The following is a 20648-nucleotide window of genomic DNA, read 5'->3' on the forward strand; positions in this document are numbered from 1 at the left end:
CTGGTTGGCATGGACGAGTTGGACTGAAGATGTTACACATCTCTATGGGTGTTATTCTTCATATCTATGCTCTTAGTATCCAAAATAACAAGAAGAATTTATAGCAGTGTGTAAACCAAAATGACGTATGATCACATCTCTCTCAGCTTTGGAGTTATCCTTGACTCTGGGTCTTTCCATACATGAACCACTGGCCCAACTGTTCTGAAACTGCTTCACCTTATTGTTTCATTTATGAGTTTTAAAAATAATTTGAAGTTTAAGAAAAAACGAATTTAATCTTTCTTGAGACATGATGCTAAATATTTTTTACATGGTCCACTTGCAGCAGTGTGCAGGATATTAACCACCAGTCACTGCAGGGAGTCACAACAACCCCAGGGGGTTAATGACCACGGTCAGCCATTGACTTGAATTCTGCTTCCACCCCTCCCTGCCCCACCCAACTCGCCATCATCCTCATTAGTCTGTCTCGCATGGTCATGATTTTATTATGTGATCAGCATGGTGTCTGGGCAAACTCAATTGAATTGTAGGCATATATTTCAGTGCCAGTTGACTGTAAGGTTAATGTGTTTTTTTTAAAAGCAATTATTCCTTTTTGGATGATGTCACATACTAATCCAAGCTCCAGACTTTTGGGGGAATCAGGAATGAGAGTTAGTGCAACCTTTTTATATGTTCAGTAGAATAATGTGCCTTAAGGCATATGGTGTCATTCTGTGTGTCACCATTGAAAATTAAAGTGAGTTATTTTAATCCTGTTAACTCTATTTAATAGTATCACAGTAAAACCCTTTAGAGAAATGGGGGTTGCCTGTGAAACTCTGGCTGCATAATAGATTAAGATCAAATCCCACAAATAATTATTAGCATTCATTTTAGGAGTAATGTGATCCATTTAGAGCTGTGAGATGTGATGTGTTGAGGTAATGGTGATGTTATGAGTAATCAGAAAGCCTTATGTTCAAATCCCAGCAGGCCAGTTTTAAGAATTTGAGTCCCTTTAATCAAAAGCTGTGGAAATTAAAAGTGTCCTCAGTAAATGTGACTGTGAAGCTGTCAGTCTGCTGTTAGAATACTCCAAGCATGTGACTGTCTTTTAGGGAAGAAAACCTGTGGTGCTAATCCTGTCTAACTGATACATGACTCCCATTTCCTTGCCCTCTGAAGAAGCCAGTCAAGCTGTGCACGAGCCATTCATGGACAAGGTGCCACCACCACCTTCTGAAGGACAGTGAATACTAATGACAGTCATGTCCTCTAAAAACAGTAGAAACAAAATCAATATCAAAATGAAATTAAATTCAGCCTGCTGGAAAGATCGGACACAGGTTTGTAAACATGTAATCAGTTCGGTCTATCTTTATGAGGAGAGGAGTGATAAATTTTTGATCTCACGTTCTGGTTAACCTAATGGAAAATGTTCTCTTTCTCTACTTCTCATTCTGCAACCTGGCACACTGTCATTCTAACCTTTTTGCCTACTGGATCCTTATTCTTCTGCACTTTTGCCACTAGGTGCAGGCTGCCTTTACCCAGAGGGTGGTGTGATTCCATCCCCATTCACCCATTGTACTCTTTGCTACCATCCCCACCCCCACTCACCTATTGTACTCAATGCTCCTTTCTCCCCAACCCCACCCTCCTCTCATTTATCTCTCCACCCTTCAGGCACTCTACCTCTTTCCTGATGAAGGGCTTTTGCCCGAAACATCAATTTCCCTGCTCCTCGGATGCTGCCTGAACTGCTGTGTTTTTCCAGCACCACTCTAATCCAGAATCTGGTTTCCAACAACTGCTGTCATTGTTTTTACCTGAATGTGTAATATCCTGTTTAATGGAGTAGTTAAGGCGAATAGTGTACCTCCATTTGAGGGGAAGCTGAAAGAGGAGAAAAGGAATAGAAGGATATGCTACATTGTTGACTGAAGGAGGGAGGGAGGGAGGAAGCTCATGTGTGACATAAACACTGACGTAGACCAGTTAGGCCAATTGGTTTGCTTTGCATGATGTAAGTTTAGTGTAAAATATGAAGGGGGAATTTTCTGTTGCGCAAATAACTGAAGCAAATAATTCACTGTGAAAACAGTGCTTTTTCACATACTGGCTTCCCAGAAATAAATACGTGCATTTAGTGTAGAACGAAGAATTCGTATATCATGTCCCCAGATACTTCAATACAATTTTGCAAACAATTACTTCTGAGCCATAGTTTAGGAGGCAGTTGAATCACACAGCAAGTTCCCACAAACAGCAAAATATGGTAGGTAAAGGAGAATTATTCTTCTCAAGATCTGGGAAACTTTCTTACCTGCAAGTCATGTCTTAGGACCTTTCTACCTATTCCCCCACCTCCCAAAATAACACCAATAAACCTACAATGTAGCTTTCAGACTTGGGTCAGCAACCATTTACTGAAATTGTAAGCACTAACTTTTATTTTCTGATCTGGCTGTTTTTATCAATCAAAGCTTAAAACAAGAAACTGAAAGAATTTGACAGATGGACAATGCTGTCGGCAGTTCTATAGAATTTTGTGCAAACGCATATTTATTCTTAACAATCTAAGGGTTCATTGTGTCTCCAGTGACCTGTAGTCAGTTTAGACGTTTTCTGCACAAATCACATGAAGCCCATGTGTGTCATGTTTTTGAAATCCCAAGTTTCAAAATTGTGTCTGATTGAAGGAAGCTGCACAGCTAAACATGCAGTGTGTTTGAAATACCTCCCCTCTCCACCATTCTCTCACCTCTACAGGAATGATGGATGCTGGATTCGAAGTCATGACTTGGAGGCGCCAGTGTTGGACTGGGGTGGACAAAGTTAAGAATCACACAACACCACATTATCATCCAACAGTTCTGTTTGGAGGCACGAGCTTTCGAAGCGCTGCTTCTTCTTCAGGTGGTTGTGGAGCAGGACCATAAGACACAGAATTTATAGCAAAGGATTACAGTGTTATGCAGCTGAAATGATAAATCTAGATTAAGTGTCTTTCACCTTTTAGAACTAATTCTGGGATTTACATATTTAAGGACTGAAACGAGCAAACACATTCTAAAAGATGAAAGACTTAATCTAGGTTTATCATTTCAGCTGCATGACACTGTAATCATTCGCTATAAGTTCTGTGTCTTATGGTCCTGCTCCACAACCACCTGGTGAAAGAGAAGTGCTTTGAAAGCTAGTGCCTCCAAATAAACCTGTTGGACTATAACCTGGTGTTGTGTGATTTTTAGCTGGATTCAAAGGTACACTAATGGATTATATTATAAATGATATACTGAACAGCTGTTACAGATTGCACACAAATGTGCTTACAGGTCAACCAGAGGTTATGTGATTGCAGTAATCCAACCAATACATTAAGTACAATTGCATTTCTCCAAAAATCTCTCTTCATGAAAAGAACAAAATAGTTTTCATGGAATTTCATTTGAAGTTGCAAATTACTCAAGTTACTCAATACATATGGTCAAAAGAAAAATATCATTCATCAATATGCTGGTGTCTTAATGCTTTTCTGCCCATTTTCACAAATTTTTGTACATTAATATAAAGTCTTTAAAACATGCAGATCTTGTAAATGGATTGTATGTGTGTGCTGACATTGGCTACTTAACTAAAATTTTGCTTCTTGGATTATCTCCCTTTTCAAAAGAGTGTTGTTCCAATGGAGAGTGCTCTGGTAACTGTTGCCAATTTATTCAGTAGATTTTGCCTACTGTCCAAATTCTGGAACTCGCGATCTTTACATTGGGCTGTCAGCTTCATTTGTTCTGTTGATGTGTAGCTCAATCCTTTGTACAGCCTCACACTTCTGAGGGCTACATTTTGGGTTACCATCTTAAGTCATTTCTACATAGCTCAAAGACACTGGTTTTAGTAACACCAATCTGACATACATATTCACTTGATACTGTCCTTCTGCAATCATTTAAGACCTTTATGAAGATATGAAGCAGGAGTTGTGTAAAACAGGCTGGGAAAATAGACTAGGAGGAATGTCAATGCATGAGCAGGAGCAGACATTTACTGAGATACCTTATAATGCTTAACAAAAATTTACTCTAGTCAAAAAGAACACCTTTGATGACAAGGATGAGCCATCTATGGTTTACAGAAATGGTCAAAGAGAAAAACTAAGACTTTCAAAGTCCTGAAATCTAGTGGTTGGCCAGAGGATTGAGAATTTCTTTGGAAATCAATAGTGGATGATAAAAATGTGTTAGAAATAGAGAAAACTGATTATGAAAGTAAATTGGTAAGAAATAAAAAAAAAACAAGAGCTTCCCTGGGAATATAAAAAGAGTAGCTGAAGTGAATGCTGACCCTAAAAGGATGCAACTAGGGAACTGAGAATGGGAAACAGGGAAATGGCCAGTAATTTAAAACAGTATTTTACATTAGTCTTCAGGGTGGAGCATGCTATAAACATCCCAACGATATCAGGTAAATAAGATATAATAGTGGGAGGAGAAATCTTGAACAGTCTCTCTCATATAGAACATAGCATTTAATAAACTAATGGGACTAAAGATGGACCAGTGGTCAGGATCTAATGGGCTGTATCCAAAAGTTTCAGAGAAAGTAGCTGCAGACATAGTGGAGGCATTGGTTGAAATATTCTAGGTTCCATTTGGATTGAAAAACCACTAATTCGACACCTCTGTTCAAAGGGGAGGTAGATTGAAAGCACAAAAATATATGCTAGTTAGCCTAACATATGTCATTGGGAAAACACTAGAGTCCCATTATTTAAGAAGAAACAGCAAACGTTGAAAAATAACATTGCATCAGAGCTAACATGGCCTTGTAAAAGGGAAGTCATGTTTGACGGATTTGCTTCACTCTTTGAGAATATGACAAGCAGAATTGGTGAGGGAGAACCAATCAACTTGGATTATTGGGAGACACTTGATAAGGTGCCACACGAAGGATCAATGCATGCGATAGGAGTTTGTGGTATTGTAGCTAACGTGAGAGCATGAATTGAGGATTGGTTAATACACAGACAACAGAGAGTTGGGATTAATGGGTCTCTGTCAGGTTGAACATACATAGCTAATGGAATTCCACAAGGACCAGTGGTGGGACATCAATTATTTATTAGTTAGGTTTGGATTTAAATTAAAGTTAGGGTTTTATTGTCATGTGTACTCAAATATAGGGATATATTAAGGATTTGGAATTGAATTACTTAGGCACAGTATAATGTTTCCACACTTGCTGACAATAGAAAAGTTAAGTGATGATGTGATGAGGCCAGAAGGAATCTACAAAGGGATATAGATAGGTTGAGTGACTGGGCAAGAAACTGTCAGATGGAGTTTGATGTAGCATAGGTCATATATAGGTAGGAAAAGTTAAAAGACAGACTGTTGCTTAAATGGAGAGAGACTCCAAAAAGTGCAGCGCAGCAGAATCTGCACATTCTTGTCTATTGAACATAAATAGGTAAACATGCAGGTGCAAAAAATAGTGAAGAATATGAATGAAATATTGGTTTTCAGTTCTCAAGGGTTGGGTGTTTAAAAGTAAGAAAGTCTTATTACAGCTACGCAAGGTGTTGGTGAGGCTACACCTGTGTACTGTGTATAGTTTTGGTCTCTCTATTCAATATAGAATTTACTGGCATTGGAGGTAGTTCAAAAGGTAGTCACTATACCAATTCTAGAGTTGAAGGGGTTGACCTATCAAGAACAAATTCATTCACATTTAGAAGAATGAGGGTTGATCTTATGGAGCCATACAAGATTTTGAGGGGGCTTGACAGGAAATATAGAAGTGTTATCCATCAGTGGGAGTGTCTCAAACTTGGGAACGTAGTTACTTTATCCTTAGCACTGATAGCAGGGTCACAAATCCTCTCTGGTCAGGTTTTTAACTGAACAGTTAACAGTTTTCCTGTTGAGATTCAAAGTAATTAATTTTCTCATTGCAATTCCACAGCAGCATTAAAGGAAATTTCAGTCATTTCGAGTTGCTCAGTTGAATGAAGTTTCTGTCTGCTGTTTTTTCTTCCTTGCTGGATCTTTCAGTAGCTGGTTCACTTATTCTGAAAATCCATGTTTTCAGCTGCACTATTTCTGATGCCTTGTTACACATAATATTTGTTTAATGATTACCGTGGACTGTATAAAAATGAAGGTGCAGCAATGGTTTAGGACATGTGATTTTGCCAAACCAACCTGTACACCAAGTACAGTTAATTTTCTACAAATAAATTCCATGTTTTGCAACACCATTTTGGCAGAGGCATGAAGTCACTCCACACTTGCGCAAATTCCAGTCTGTACAGGTGGGAAGTGCTACCTATATTGGATTAAACAAAAAAATAAACACCTTCACATATGCATTTTGCTCAGAATGATTGATACCCTATCCCTTACAGTTCTGATATGCAGAACTATGACATCTCATTTCTTGGAATGTTAAGGCAAGTTTCAACCTTTTGAGAGGTTGAATTTGTGGTTACTAAGGGTTTTTTTCTCTCTCTCTCTCTCTCTCTCACTCTCTCTCGCTCTCTTTCCCACCCTACCCCGCCTCACCATTCACTCCACCTCTTCTTTCTCTGTCTCTTTCCCCTCCCTTCTCGCACTCTCTTTCTCTCCCTGCCTTCTCTCCCTCCCATCTCTCTCTTCCCGCACCCCACACATCTATACTTCTCCCTCTCTATTCTCTTTCTTTTCTCTGTTTTTCTCACTATATATCAGCTCAGACAGTGAGGTTCATTAGCCATCACTCTGAAAGGAATATAGAATTACAGCTCTCTGGCACAAAGCATCGGTGAAACTGAAATTCTTTGTAATTTAGATTAAAAGGCATTTTTTTTTGTTTTTGGATCCTCCTGCCAGCTTTTGCATTGATTACTTTGACTGGGGGCCAATTCACTGGAACGTACTTTGTTAGGATGTATTCCTGGAAATTTCATCACATGCCTCCTTGCTCTAACCAACCCCCACCCCCCCACCCCACATCCCACACCCCCCACTTTCACTTGGCATATCCACCTTCAGGGTACTTCACCATTCCAAGCCAATTTAAAAATTAAGTAGTTTGTTCGGATAATTCTTGACTTGGTTGTTCATCAACCTTTTCCTTTTCATCCTTGAAACCTTTATAAATTATAAAACAAAGCATTGAAATATATATTTTTTAAGTCCCACTATGTTTTTTCTGATGGGTTGTTCCCAGCACTGCCCTATGTTAACTGGGGAGGGTTTGGACGGATGGCTAGTTTGCAAAACAGAGTAATGGTGTGAGTTAGTTCCCATACTGACAGAAATTACCATGGAGAGCTTTCCTTCTAAACCTCTCCCCTTGTCTGAGATATGGTGACTTTTGGTTCAACTTCCAGTCATCTCTCTAATGAGAAAGCAGCCCTATGGTCTGGTAAGACTATGACGCTTTTGCTTTTTTTATCTTTGCCTGGAGGACCTGGCTTTTAGTACCAACCAGGTGAGCCATGGCTGGCACTGTCGATGCTAGGAGCTTATCAGTCTGTTGGTTTTATTCAACTGGTTTGATTCATGGATGGTTTGTGACAAAGTACAATGGGGTCAATGAATGTGCAACATAAAGGTACATATCTGTTCAGACAGTGGATTTAGTTCTTACACAATCTGGTATCATTTAGCAGGATTATGTGCGAAGCAGTGGATAAGTTGTTCATGTCTAATGTAGAGGAGACCACATTGTGAGCAGCAAATACAATAGATTGGAAGAAGTACAGCAACTGCCTACTTCACCAGGGAGAAGTGTTTGAGGACTTGGACAGAGAATAGGAGGAGGAGATCAAAGTGCAAATGTCACAGCGATTACTTGGGAAGGTGATTTTGGAGAGGGATGAGCTGTTGGGGTGATAAAGGAGAGGATCAGGATAAGATAGAGGGAATGGGTGGTCATGACATCAAGCTGAAGATGACTGATGGGGCAGGATAACCTGGAATAACAGTAGGGAGCCTGATGATGTGGAAGGTCACTACATGTGAAAAATGGGTCAGAAACAGTTGAGGGCTCTGTTCACCACATGCGTGGAATCCTTGAAGTTTGCATGTTCTCCCCATGTCTGTGGCTTTCCTCTAGGTCCTGCAGTTTCCTCCCACTGACAAAAGTAGTGCAGGTTAGGTGAAATCACCATGCTAAATTGCCCCATAGAGTCCACATATGTGCACTTTAATTCGATTATCCATGGGAAATGAGGAGTTATGGGGATAGGGTGGGGGCAGCTGGGTCTGGGTATGATGGTCTTTGGAGGGTTAGTGCAGTCTCAGAGGGCTGAATGGCCTGTTTCTGTACTGTAAGGATTTTATGATTCTAATAGTAACTGGACATTCAGATGATCTTCAAACCACACTTATGCCTGCAAACTTGAAGAGGATGATGTAAATCACAACAGAAGTGTCGTACATGCTGAAAGCTAGCAACACAGGTAAATCTATATCAGTTATCCAAAATATAATGTTGGAAGTGAGAGTTTAGAGAATGGTCAGAATAACAGGAAAAAAGATTTACTCTTAGAGGTACACCTTGCTTCCAAAAAGGTAATCTTTAAGAAAGTAGATTTTGGTATTTAACAAGTGGTCAACTGCAAAACAGATTCCCTAAGGAGAAGACAGACAGTGTTAGTCAGAATTGTATGTGAGTAATGTGAAACTTGACCTGAGTTAAGGACAATCTGTTCAGGAAGAATGAGTGAGGCTGGACCTCCCGGTTTCTAAATTTTCAGCCATGGGATTCCCCCATACCTCTTGTCTGGGTATATTTTAGACTCATTGATAAAGATTGATTGCTGTAGTTCATTAGTAACTTCATTATTGTGTGCATGGTAAAAGGGCAAGCAGGACCTTGGTCTATTTTTGTTTAAAATCCATGTTCCAAAAGAGTCGGTATTAGTCAGAGTGTTTTTATCAATTGGTCCCCACCCACCATGAGTGTCAGAGGTGAATTTGCTGGAATGTTCTCATTCAGACACTCCCTGTTGGGTTTTCCTTTGAGTGTACACTGCGGTTGTGAGTGAACTCCCCAAAATCTCACAAGAGTCATGCCCATTCCAACTGCTTCAAGCTGGGCTATTGCCAGGTTTTCTGTTGCCACAGTTTTTGCCACAGTTTTCTTCACGTTGGTCACTCGCTTCAGGGAGTGAGATTTTTGTTTCAGTAAATTGGACAGCACCTGCCTTTGAGTAACTCAACAATTGAGTAGATTCCTCATATCTGTGGAATTAAATGAATCTTAGAGCACATGAAGAGGCCATTCAGCCCATTCTGCCTGTTCTGTCTCTCAGAAAAAGCTGCCTAATTACCCCATCTCTCTATACTTTCCATTTGGTCCTGTCATTTCTTTTCCCTTAGTCAAATATAGATCCAGTTCGTTTTTGAAAATTAATGTTGAACTTGCCAAGGCCAAATGTTAGATAAATAGCAATTTGTTGTATGAAATATGTTCACCTTCTTTTACTGTCACCAGTCTTTCAGTGGTTATCTCAAGTCTGACATCCCTCATTATAGACTGTCCTGCCAGTGCAAAGAATTTCTGTGTTTTTATCGAAGTACTTTGTAATTTTGCTCAAAAGGGAATGATCTCAGTTTGTCCATGTGATTTGAAATCTTTTCTTCTCTGGATCCACTCTAATAGTTGAGCTCTATGCCTTTTAAATATCCTTACAAAATTAAATTCCTCTACTGATCTGATCATCTTGCCATATCTTAGTCAAAAAGTGTGGCACTGGAAAAGCCCAGCAGGTCAAGTAGCATCCGAGGAGCAGGAGAGTCGACATTACTTATGAAGGGATTATGCCCAAAATATCGACTGTCCTGTTCCTTGGATGCTGCCTGACCGGCTGTGTGGAGTTTGCACGTTCTCCCCGTGTCTGCGTGGGTTTCCTCCGGGTGCTCCGGTTTCCTCCCACAGTCCAAAGATGTGCGGGTCAGGTGAATTGGCCATACTAAATTGCTCGTAGTGTTAGGTAACGGGTAAATGTAGGGGTGTGGGTGGGTTGCGCTTCAGCGGGTCGGTGTGGACTTGTTGGGCTAAAGGGCCTTTTTCCACACTGTAAGTAATCTAATCTAAAAAAACACACTTTCTTTGATTCTGATCTCCAGCATCTGCAAATCACTTTCTCCGTGCCATATCATGGGTTGTCTGTAGAGGTCACCTGAATAGAAGTCAAGGATTCCAGTTCCATCTGGGATGGAAGTGGGGCTTGGGTGATATTTCATCTTGGGGGAACTGTGCTTGAAACATAAAATCTGGAAATGAGAAAGAGGACTTTTTAAAATAGTCTTTAAAATAACGACCAAATATAATTTGCAGAAGCCACAACAGCAGACAATGATACAGAGCTTAATAAACATGATCTAAGGAATGTATGAATAACTCAAAAGGAGTTTATTTATTATTCCACCTGTTTGAAGTGGCTTTAAAACATTGCTTTTTCAATGTAGATTTTAAAACATGCTTTTATTTTCCTACCCCTCAGGCTGCAGTACATTTGTCACTTTTCATTATAGTGTATGCATGATTCATTGTCACAAAAACAAATCATAATTTTTTGCCTTCGCTCATTCTCATTGTGGATGTTGTTTATTAACCTCAGTCTTTGTTCTTCAGATCTCTGACATCCATGTTACTGGGGAGTCTGAGGACATGTCAGCCAAGGAGAAGCTGTTACTGTGGTCACAACAGGCAGCAGAGGGCTACGCTGGAGTCAGATGTGAGAATTTCACTTCATGCTGGAGAGATGGCAGATTATTTAATGCAATCATTCATAAATACAGGTACTAGCTTCACCCATCTGGCAGGCAAGTACTGCTATGCTCTGCTTATCCTCATATATCAATTCAGCTTATCATGTTCACATCAGTTCTTTGCACTGTACCAATCTCTTGCCTTTCTCCCCACATGTCTGATTATTGTTTCTACTTAAATAATTATCTAATGCTTTTTTTTAATGCCTCAAATGAATCTGCATCCACTACACTTCCAGGCAGCATATTTCAGAACCTGACTACTCGCTGTGTGAAAAAAGGCATTTCATTTGTTCCTTTAGCAAATGACCTTCTACCTGTGCCCTCTCATTCTTGATTTTTTTGTTCGTTTGAGAGAACCGTTCCTCCCTATTTACCATGTCTAATCCCCTCATGAGTTTGGAAGCTCCAACCAAATCTCCTCTTCGTCGTCTTCTCTCAGTCTCTGCTTTTCAAATCTGTTTTCATAATTGAAGTTTCTCATTCCCGAAATCATTGTCATTACCGACCTCTGCACTCTCTCTCCAATGCATTCCTAGCCTTCCTACAGTGTACCCAGAACTTTACACAATACTCCAACCGAGATCTAGCAAATTTGATCTGACTATACAAATCCCATTTTCTAGATCTTGACTCAGTCTTAGAGCAAGTGGCAACACAAATGAATATTAAATATTTCCTCCTCATCTCCTGTTTCCCCACCAACCTTTCTGCTCCAGTCTATCATATTCGGCTTTGCTCTTGCCCTGTTTAGTGTCAAGGAGAAAGTGAGGACTGCAGATGCTGGAAAAGCACAGCAGGGTCAGGCAGCATCCAAGGAGCAGGAGAATCAACCTTTCGGGCAAGAGCCCTTCTTCAGGAATTCTGAGTTCGTGAAGAAGGGCTCATGCCCGAAACGTTGATTCTCCTACTCCTTGGATGCTGCCTGACCTGTTGCCCTTTTCCAGCAACACATTTCCAGCTGTTTAGTGTCAACTCTTTCTCAGTTCATTATTCTTACTCTGGATTGTCTCCACTGTCAACCTTAATCTTATGACACTCTACAAATATTCATCCAAAAGTCTACTGACCATATCATAATTTGGACTACATCCTATTCATCCACATCCCATGCTTGTTGACTGATATTTATGGTTGGTCCGCCAGCACTACACATTGTATAGTTCTCTTGTTTCAAATTCCTCTGTGCCAATGCTGCCAAGCTTTACAGCATACAAGCAAACCCTCTGAGATCTCTGCATTCCTCCAGTTCTGATCTCTTCCACCTTCGAGACAGAATAAAAGCAGCACTTCTGTGTCTTTTTCTGTTGTAATGGGTTTCCTCTCAGAAAAACTATTCATGAACTGAAATTTGTATATTTTTCTCTCTTTCCAGTGTACTTGTATCAAAGGATTTGTGCACAATCCTTCTGAACTCAAAGGACTTTAAAAGTATTTGATGGCCCAGAACTCAACTTATTTCTAAGAAAGAGATTTTCAAAGTCTCTCATTCTTGAGTGAAAATTACTTTTCTCATCTTTTATCTTAAATGGGACCCCCTCAAATATTTAAATTGTGTTTCATAGTTCAGTAAAATTAAAATATTGTGCATGCTGGAAATCCAAAATAAAAACTCTAAATGCTGGAGAAAGTCTGCAAGTCTAGCAGCATCTGCAGAGAGAGAAAGAGAGTTGACGTTTCCAATCTGATACGACCTCTTCAGAATCTCCAAGTAAAAGTCTGTCCCAAAAGGGAAAACATTCTTTCAGTATCTATCTTCTATGTTTTGGAAGTGTGACAAACAGGATAGAATTTCATAAATTGGGTCCACCCATTTATTTCAGAAGCAACCATTGTGAATGTAAAATTATCATGGTTGGGAAACTTGTGGGTCTTACGATTGACGTTGTTGGTATGATTGCAGTTGAAGTAATTGTTTGTGCCTGGGTGTGTGCACTGAAGATACAGTTTTTACCTGATGTAAGACCCACAAGAAATGGTTGTCAGGCATTAATCTCATTAAAATGTTGTATACAAACCTTGAAATGTTGCATAGCTGACAAAGACCAATATTGTCAGACTTTGCGTAAAAGACAATCAATGGCTCATCCTGACAAACATTCCAAACCTTCCAACACATTCCTTAATGTACTTATAGAGTCATTGAGTAATACATTACAGAAACAGACCCTTCAGTCCAAACAGTCCATTCTGAACATGATTCCCAAACCAAACTCGTCCCACCTGCCTGTCCTTGGCCCATATCCCTCCAAGCATTTCTTTTTCATGTACTTACCTAAATGTCTTTCAAATGTTGTAACTGTACCTGCATCCACCACTTCCTCTGGAAGTTCGTTCTACACATGAACCATTCTGTGTAAAAAAAAAAGCCTATCCTGTCTTTTTTAAATTTCTTTCCTCTCATCTTAAAAAATATGACCGCTAGTCTTGAAATCCCCCAGTCTAGGGAAAAGATACCTACAATTCACCTTATCTGTACTCCTCATTATTTTATAAAACTCTATAAGGCCACCTCTGAATCTTCTATGCTCCAGTGAACAAAGTCCCAGCCTATCCAGCTCCTCCTTATAACTTCCAGTTTAATAATGCCCTTCCTACAACAGGGACACCAGAACTGGACATAGCACTCCAGAAGAGGGCTCACCAACATTCTGTGCAACTTTAATGTAATATTTCAACTCCTAAACTAAAGGTTTGAGCAATGAAGGCAAGCTTGCTAAACACCTTCTTAACCACCCTATCTATATGTGATGCAAACTTCAAAGAATTATGTGCCTGAACCCAGTTCTGCAGCTGATAGCCCTAGATCCAATTCCTTGGAGAAATTCATCTAGTTTATTGTAAAAGGGAATCTTGCAGTGGTTTCACTTCTTTTTCCCTATTGATGTATCTCACGTTTCTCTCTGTCTCTTTGTTCAGAAAGCATTCATTTCCCTTCATGTTTCTTTTTATTGAACATACTTCTCTTTAGCCTGTATACCCTTTGTCCATCAATGAAAGAAAGTCTCCCATTTATAAAGGTCCACCACAGGATGTCCCAAATTGCTTTACAACCTGTCACTTGGGGGAAACATAGCAGACCATCTGTGTGTATCAAGTTCCCTTCAGCCTTATTGAGATAAGTGATTTGATGATTTTCTTCATGTGCAGACTGAATGGTTACAAGTGCAATATGCTTCATCTTTAAATCTTATGACTAACCTTGGAGCTTTCAGCCAGGATTGTCCAAGTGTTAGCATTTCTCGTTTTGATGAACGTTTGAAAAATTGAATCAAGCCATCGTGAAAGTGTTTTGCAGGCAATAATTTATTTGTTTTGTGACTGAAATGTTGAGGTATTTCTTACATGCTAATGTCACAAAAACATAAAAGTTCCAATGCAGTTTATGTCATTGAATTATGGTTTGTGAAACAAATGAAGGAAAACTGTTGTATTTATAACTGACCAGTTGGGCAGGAATATTGTGTCCATTTCAGGGCATTGTACCTGAGGACAGCTATCAAGTCCTTAGAGAGGTACTTAATAGAATAGATCAGGGATGAGGGACTTTAGTTATTTGGAGAGACTAGAGAAGGAAGGTTTTGTTCTCCCTGGAGCAGAGGATGTTAAGCAGAGATTTAATTGATTTGTTCACAATCATGAACAGTTTTGACTGAATAACTGAGGAAACTTTCCACTGTCATATGGGTCAATAACCAGAAAGGACAGGTTTAAGAGGAACGATGTAATTTAAAAAACAATTAAGAGAGTTGTTGTGATCCAGATTGCAGTGGAAGCAAATACAGCAATAATGTTTCAAAAACTGAGCTGAATAAAAATATATAATCCAAGACAAGTAGAATTCTTCCTAAGAACCTGTATAGGTAGAAGGAACAGGGTAGCTGCCTTCTATGTTGATGATGTTGTGAATTCCAGTATTATCATTCCCCTGCCATGCTCATGCCCAGTTTCTTTATTCTTTCATAGGTCCGTGATGCTAGCTGTGGGAATTGTAACTCCCGCGTCCTTTACCTTTTTGTTTTAAAATTCATCATCTCGTCCACTTTACTAATCTGTGTATCCAGTGTAATTGTACAATCTTCCATAATCTCTCTTATTGGAAGTCCATATAAGGAATGAAGGAAATGCCTTTCCTTTCATAATTGAATCACCCAAAAGTTCTGGGAGAAAAAACCTCCCTGATGTCAAAATGAGCAAAAGAGTTTTATCAATCCCATATTTCAAAGACTCATAGGAATTCTCTGTCCTGTGGGTGACATTAAAAGATGCCATGAAACCACTTGAAGGAGAGCAGGGGAATTCTGTGATTGTCCTCATTTGTTCTTCGATTGGCATTACTAAAATAATTATTAGATTAGATTACTTACAGTGTGGAAACAGGCCCTTTGGCCCAACAAGTCCACACCGATGCGAAACCCACCCATTCTCCTACATTTACCCCTTTTACCTAACACTACGGGCAATTTAGCATGGCCAATTCACCTGACCTGCACACCTTTGGACTGTGGGAGGAAACCGGAGCACCCGGAGGAAACCCACGCAGACACGGGGAGAATGTGCAAACTCCACACAGTCAGTCGCCTGAGTCGGGAAATGAACCCGTGTCTCTGGCGCTGTGAGGCAGCAGTGCTAACCATTGTGCCACCGTGCCACCAGTTATCTGGTCACTTATCTCATTGGTGTTTGTAAGATCATGCTGAGTGCAATTTATCTGTCATGCTTTTTAAATTACATTGACAACATTTCCAAAGGAGGCCACATAGTTGTGAACAGTACATAAATTCTGTTCAAAAACGGAAACTGCTCAGTAAACTCAGCAGGTCTGGCAGTATCGCTGGTAAGAAAGCAGAGTTAATGTTAGGGTCCAGTGAACATTCGTCAGAACATAAGCTTTGCTTCTGTTTTGCCATGCTCTATTTTGCTTTTGCTCATGAGAATGATTTTTCTTTCCTTCTGCAACCATTGAATTTTATTTGTAGGAGGTGTTTGTGTGTTCCCTTTATGAAATGCTGTTGTGCAAAGCAACTGAAACTCTCTGTAATTTTGTGACAGGTGGAGGCTTTTGCTTTGCTATAATGTGCTCAAACCTGCCTAAACCTTGACTGGGCACAGCACTCAAATATTTATTTATGTTGTATCTAATTGCTTCATTGCCTGTTCAAACAGGCTCCTGATTAAAGCTGGGAGGTACATTACATTTGTAACCACAGTTCCCATAATGGAGCTCATGAAGAATTGTTTCAGATGTAATTAATAACAAGTGTTACTTGACTTTTCAGTGACCATGACCTACCAGCCTTGATTTAAGCTTTGGATTTCAGGTTGTTCAAGTTAAAATTTGTGAAAGCAGCCAAGGCTTTGGAATGCTCAGTTTTAGTTATAGAGTCATAGAGCTGTATGGCATAGAAACAGACCCTTCGGTCCAACTTGTCCATGCTGACCAGATATCTTAAATTAGTCTAGTCCATTTGCCAGCATTTGGCCCATATTCCTCTAAACCCTTCCTATTCATATACCCTTCCAGATGCCTTTTAAATGTTGTAATTGTACCAGCCTCTATCACTTCCTCTGGCTGCTCATTCCATGCACGCATCACTTTCTGCATGAAAACATTGCCCCTTAGGTCCCTTTTAAATCTTTCTCCTCTCATCTTAAACCTATGCCTTCTAGTTTGGGACTCCCCTACCCTAGGAAAAAAGACCTTTTTTTATTTACCCTATCTATGCCCTTCATGATTTTATAAACTTTTATAAAGTCACCCATCAGCCTCCAAAGCTTCAGGGAAAACAGCCCCAACCTATTGAGCCTCTCCCGACAACTCAAACCCTCCAACGCTGGCAGTATTCTTGTAAATCTTTTCTGGAACCCTCTCAAGTTTCACAACATTCTTGCTATAGCAGGGAGACCAGAATTGAGTGCAGTATTCAAAAAGTGGTCTAACCAATGTCTTGTACAGCTGCAACGTGACCTCCCACTGACCAATATTGGGTTCACTGTTTGATTCCAGTCATTTGGTTGAGACCATTCACTGTAGTCCACTTTCTCCTGCGTAAGTGTAAAGTAAGAGGACTTAAAGGAAGTAACTTGCATTTATGTGGTGCTTTTTGTGACCACAGAGTGACTGAACACACTTCTATTAGCCAGTGTTTGAAGTTATAATGTGGGAAACATGGGCAACTAATTTGTGCATAGCAAGCTCCCACAAATGACAATTTAATTAATGACTAGACTGTTAGTTCCCATGAAAAGGGAATGATGTCAGATCAAAACACCGGGGAGAATTCCTTTAATGTCCTTTAAAACATGGTGTAGGATCTTCAACAATTGCCTGAGAGGGTCCTTGGATTAATGACAAGACAGTATCTCCAAAAGTGCAATACTCCTGGATCATGGAGGGAAAGGGTCTGGGAGGTGTGAATGAAGAAGCTTTTACTGACTGTGGTGAATTTTGTAGAGAGTACTGTGGCTCCAGCATGGGGCATATTTAGGCAATTAGAGATGTTTTGATGAATGTGCTAAATGCGTTTGGGCTTCTTGAAACTGCATTTATCTAGAGAGATGAGGATTATTTCATCATATTCCTGACCTGTGTCTTGTAGATGGTTCAAAAGAGGTTGGAGAGTCAAGAGTTGTGTTCCTTGCCAGAAAATTCCAAACCTCTACCATTTAAATGGCTGATCCAAATTAAGTTTCTAGTAATCAGCAAACTCTCTGATGTAGACAGCGCAGTATCAAAGAACATAAGAAATAGTAGCATTAGTAGTTCCTAGACCTATGGAGCATCCACCTTCTGCTGTCGAGATGACTGAAAATTTACAACCCTTTGAGTGAAGTAATTTTTCTTCATCTCAGTTCTAAGTGATCAATCCCTCATCCTGAGACTGTGACCCTGGTCTTTAGATTTCACAACCAGCAGAAACAGTCTATATGCACAACTGCCGAGCCCTTTTAAAACTTCTGTTTCAACAAGTTTATCTCTGATATTTGTAAACTCCCAAGAGCGCAGGCCCAATTTAATCAAACGTTTGTTACAGGATAACTCGGGAGCTCTGGCTTCAGACATAATCTAGATGTAGGATCTTCCCAGAACTGGACTGCAGATTCCAAAGTTGAAGTTCTGGAGTTGTGAAAATGTGTATACTTATTATCAGTGTCCTCACTACAGGGTCTCCCAATGGGGCCCTTATGTTTTTTTCTCTCTCTCTTTCTCTCTGTGTTGCCTATCACATTGTCACAGCCTCACTTTTTCCGCGTCTCACATTCATACCCTATTCTCTCTCCCACAGTTGCATCCCCACTGTACACATTGCTCGTGCATGCTTCCAAATCCACACCCTCCATCTCTCAGGCTCTTTCTTTCACGGTGAGCCCAGAATGATGATGACTGTGTTGATTGACTCATTCCCTTTTCCGTTGCTAAATTGTACAACTTGATGAAAGATTTTGAGAGGTATCTAAACAGCAAATGTTTAATTATGAAATAACGAAAGGCCGAATTAAAAAGCTGGTAACTGAAGTATGACAACAGGTACATCTAGATTGCATTAGCAATGATCATTTAATCTGTTTGTTCATCACTATAGTAAGTTCCAGGATAAGGTTGAGAACCTTTCAGTGAAAGCCCAGACTGTATATGTGCTTTCCAGAATCATTGCCTTGATTTATCTAAAGTAGTTGTGCTTATTTTCATATAAGCATACAGTACAGGAGAGGGTCTTTGGCCACTTGGCCTACAGCCTTGAATGTTATGACACAACAAGTGCTTATCCAAGCACTCTTTAACGATTGAAGCTTCCCACCTCAATTACCCTCCCAGCCAATGCATTCCAGACCTCCGTTACCCCCTGGGCGCAAGCATTTCTCTTCAACAACTCTCTAAACCTCCTCCTTCTCACCTTATCAGTGTGCCCCTTGTTGTTGATACTTCAACTCTTGTGGGACAGCTGCTATTTATCTATCCAGCCTCTCATAATTTTATACACCTCAATCAGGTCGCCACTCAATCTTCTTTGGTCCAAAGAAAACACTCTGAGCTTATCCGTCCTCTGTTCATAGCTGAAATGCTCCATCTCAGGCAACATCTGGATAAATCTACTCTGCATCCCATGCAGTACAATTACATTCTTCCTACAGCGAAGTGACCAGAACTGCTCACAGTACACCAGCTGTGACCTAACCAAAGTTCTATGTAACTCCACTGTAACCTCCCTACTCTTCAATCTGTGTCTCGACCAATAAAACAAGCATCCCTTACACCTTCTTAAGTAGGAGAAAGTGAGGACTGCAGATGCTGGAGATCAGAGTTGAAGAGTGTGGTTCTGGAAAAGCACAGCCAGTCAGGCAGCATCCAAGGAGCAGCAGAATCGATATTTTGAACATAAGCTGATAAAGCATATGATCAACTAGGTAAAAACAATGACTGCAGATGCTGGAAACCAGATTCTGGATTAGTGGTGCTGGAAGAGCACAGCAGTTCATGCAGCATCCGAGGACAGTGCTGAGCTGGTAATTGTCCCCATGACTTGTCCTACCTGCCTATCTTCTTTTCCATCTATCCATTCCACCCTACCCCCACCCTCGACCTATCACCTTCATCCCCTCCCCCACTCACCTATTGTACTCTATGCTACTTTCTCCCTACCCCCACTCTCCTCTAGCTTATCTCTCCACGCTTCAGGCTCTCTGCCTTTATTCCTGATGAACGGCTTTTGCCCAAAACGTCGATTTTACTGCTCTTCGGATGCTGCCTGAACTGCTGTGCTCTTCCAGCACCATTAATCCAGAAGCATATGATCAGCATATTCTTGATGAAGAGCTTATGCCCAAAACGTCGAGTCTCCTGTTCCTCGGCCTTCTTAAGTACCTTATTAACCTGCCATGCCACCTTCTGCGGTTAAGCACCCCAAGATCCCTCTGTTCCTCTGAACTTCCTATTGTCCTGCCATTCATTGAGTGTTTCTTTGACTTATTCTGAAATCCATCTCCTCACATTTATCAGGGTTAAACTCCATCAGCCACTGATCTGCCCGTCTAACCAGTCCACTTTATATCGTCCTGTAACCTAAAACCTTCTTCCTCACTGTCAGGCCAATCATTGTGTCATCCATAAGCTTACATTGCATTCGCCACCTCACCCCACTTAGCTGATCATATCTGATCAGCAATCTCAGCATCCCATTTCCCACCCTTTGCCCATTCCCCTTGATCCCTTAAGCCATAAGGGCCATGTCCAGCTCCCACTTGAATATATCAAAGGAACTGGCCCCAACTGTTTCCTGTGGGAGAGAATTCCACAGGTTCACAACTCTTGAATTCTTCTTCATCTCAATCCTGAATAGCTTACCCCTTAGGCTGTGACCCCTAGTTCTTTCCCCAACATCAGGACAATGCTTCCTGCTTTTGGCCTGTCCAGTCCCATCAGGATTTCATATGTTTTGATGAGATCCCATCTTCATTCTTCGAAATTCCAGTGAATGCAAATCCAATCGATTCAGTCTTTCTTCATATGTGAGTGCTACCATCCCAGGAATTAGTCTGGTGAACCTTCATTGGACTCCCTCAATAGCAAGAATATCCCTCCTCAGACTAGGAGACCAAAACTGCACGCAATACTCAAGATGTGACCCTACCAAGGTCCTGTATAACTGCAACAAGATACCCTTACTCTGATAGTCAAATCCTCTCCTTATGAAGGCCAGCATGCCATTAACTTTCCTCACTGCCTACTGCACCAACATGTCAACTTTCAGCAACTGTTCCACCATGGCATCCACCTTCCCTTTTCTTGGACTGGCCATTCAGATAATGATCTGCCTTCCTGTTTACGCTTTGTTTGTCTCTTCCACCCTTCTTGAAAAGTGAATCAATCACATTACCTGTCCTTCAGTCCTCTGG

General features: G+C 40.5%; 1 protein-coding gene across 10 annotated transcripts in view; it reads left to right on the forward strand.

Moving 5' to 3' along the window:
- Nucleotides 1-20648, forward strand: part of dst (dystonin) — a 624072-nt gene that overhangs the window by 248990 nt on the left and 354434 nt on the right. For all 10 annotated transcript variants that reach the window (XM_060852081.1, XM_060852129.1, XM_060852093.1 and 7 more), the window contains one exon: nucleotides 10618-10784. In XM_060852081.1, the coding sequence (XP_060708064.1) occupies nucleotides 10618-10784 (167 nt within the window). The remainder of the gene's footprint in view (nucleotides 1-10617; nucleotides 10785-20648) is intronic.

This window comes from Hemiscyllium ocellatum, chromosome 3 (genome assembly GCF_020745735.1).
Source record: "Hemiscyllium ocellatum isolate sHemOce1 chromosome 3, sHemOce1.pat.X.cur, whole genome shotgun sequence".
Taxonomy (NCBI): Eukaryota; Metazoa; Chordata; class Chondrichthyes; order Orectolobiformes; family Hemiscylliidae; genus Hemiscyllium; species Hemiscyllium ocellatum.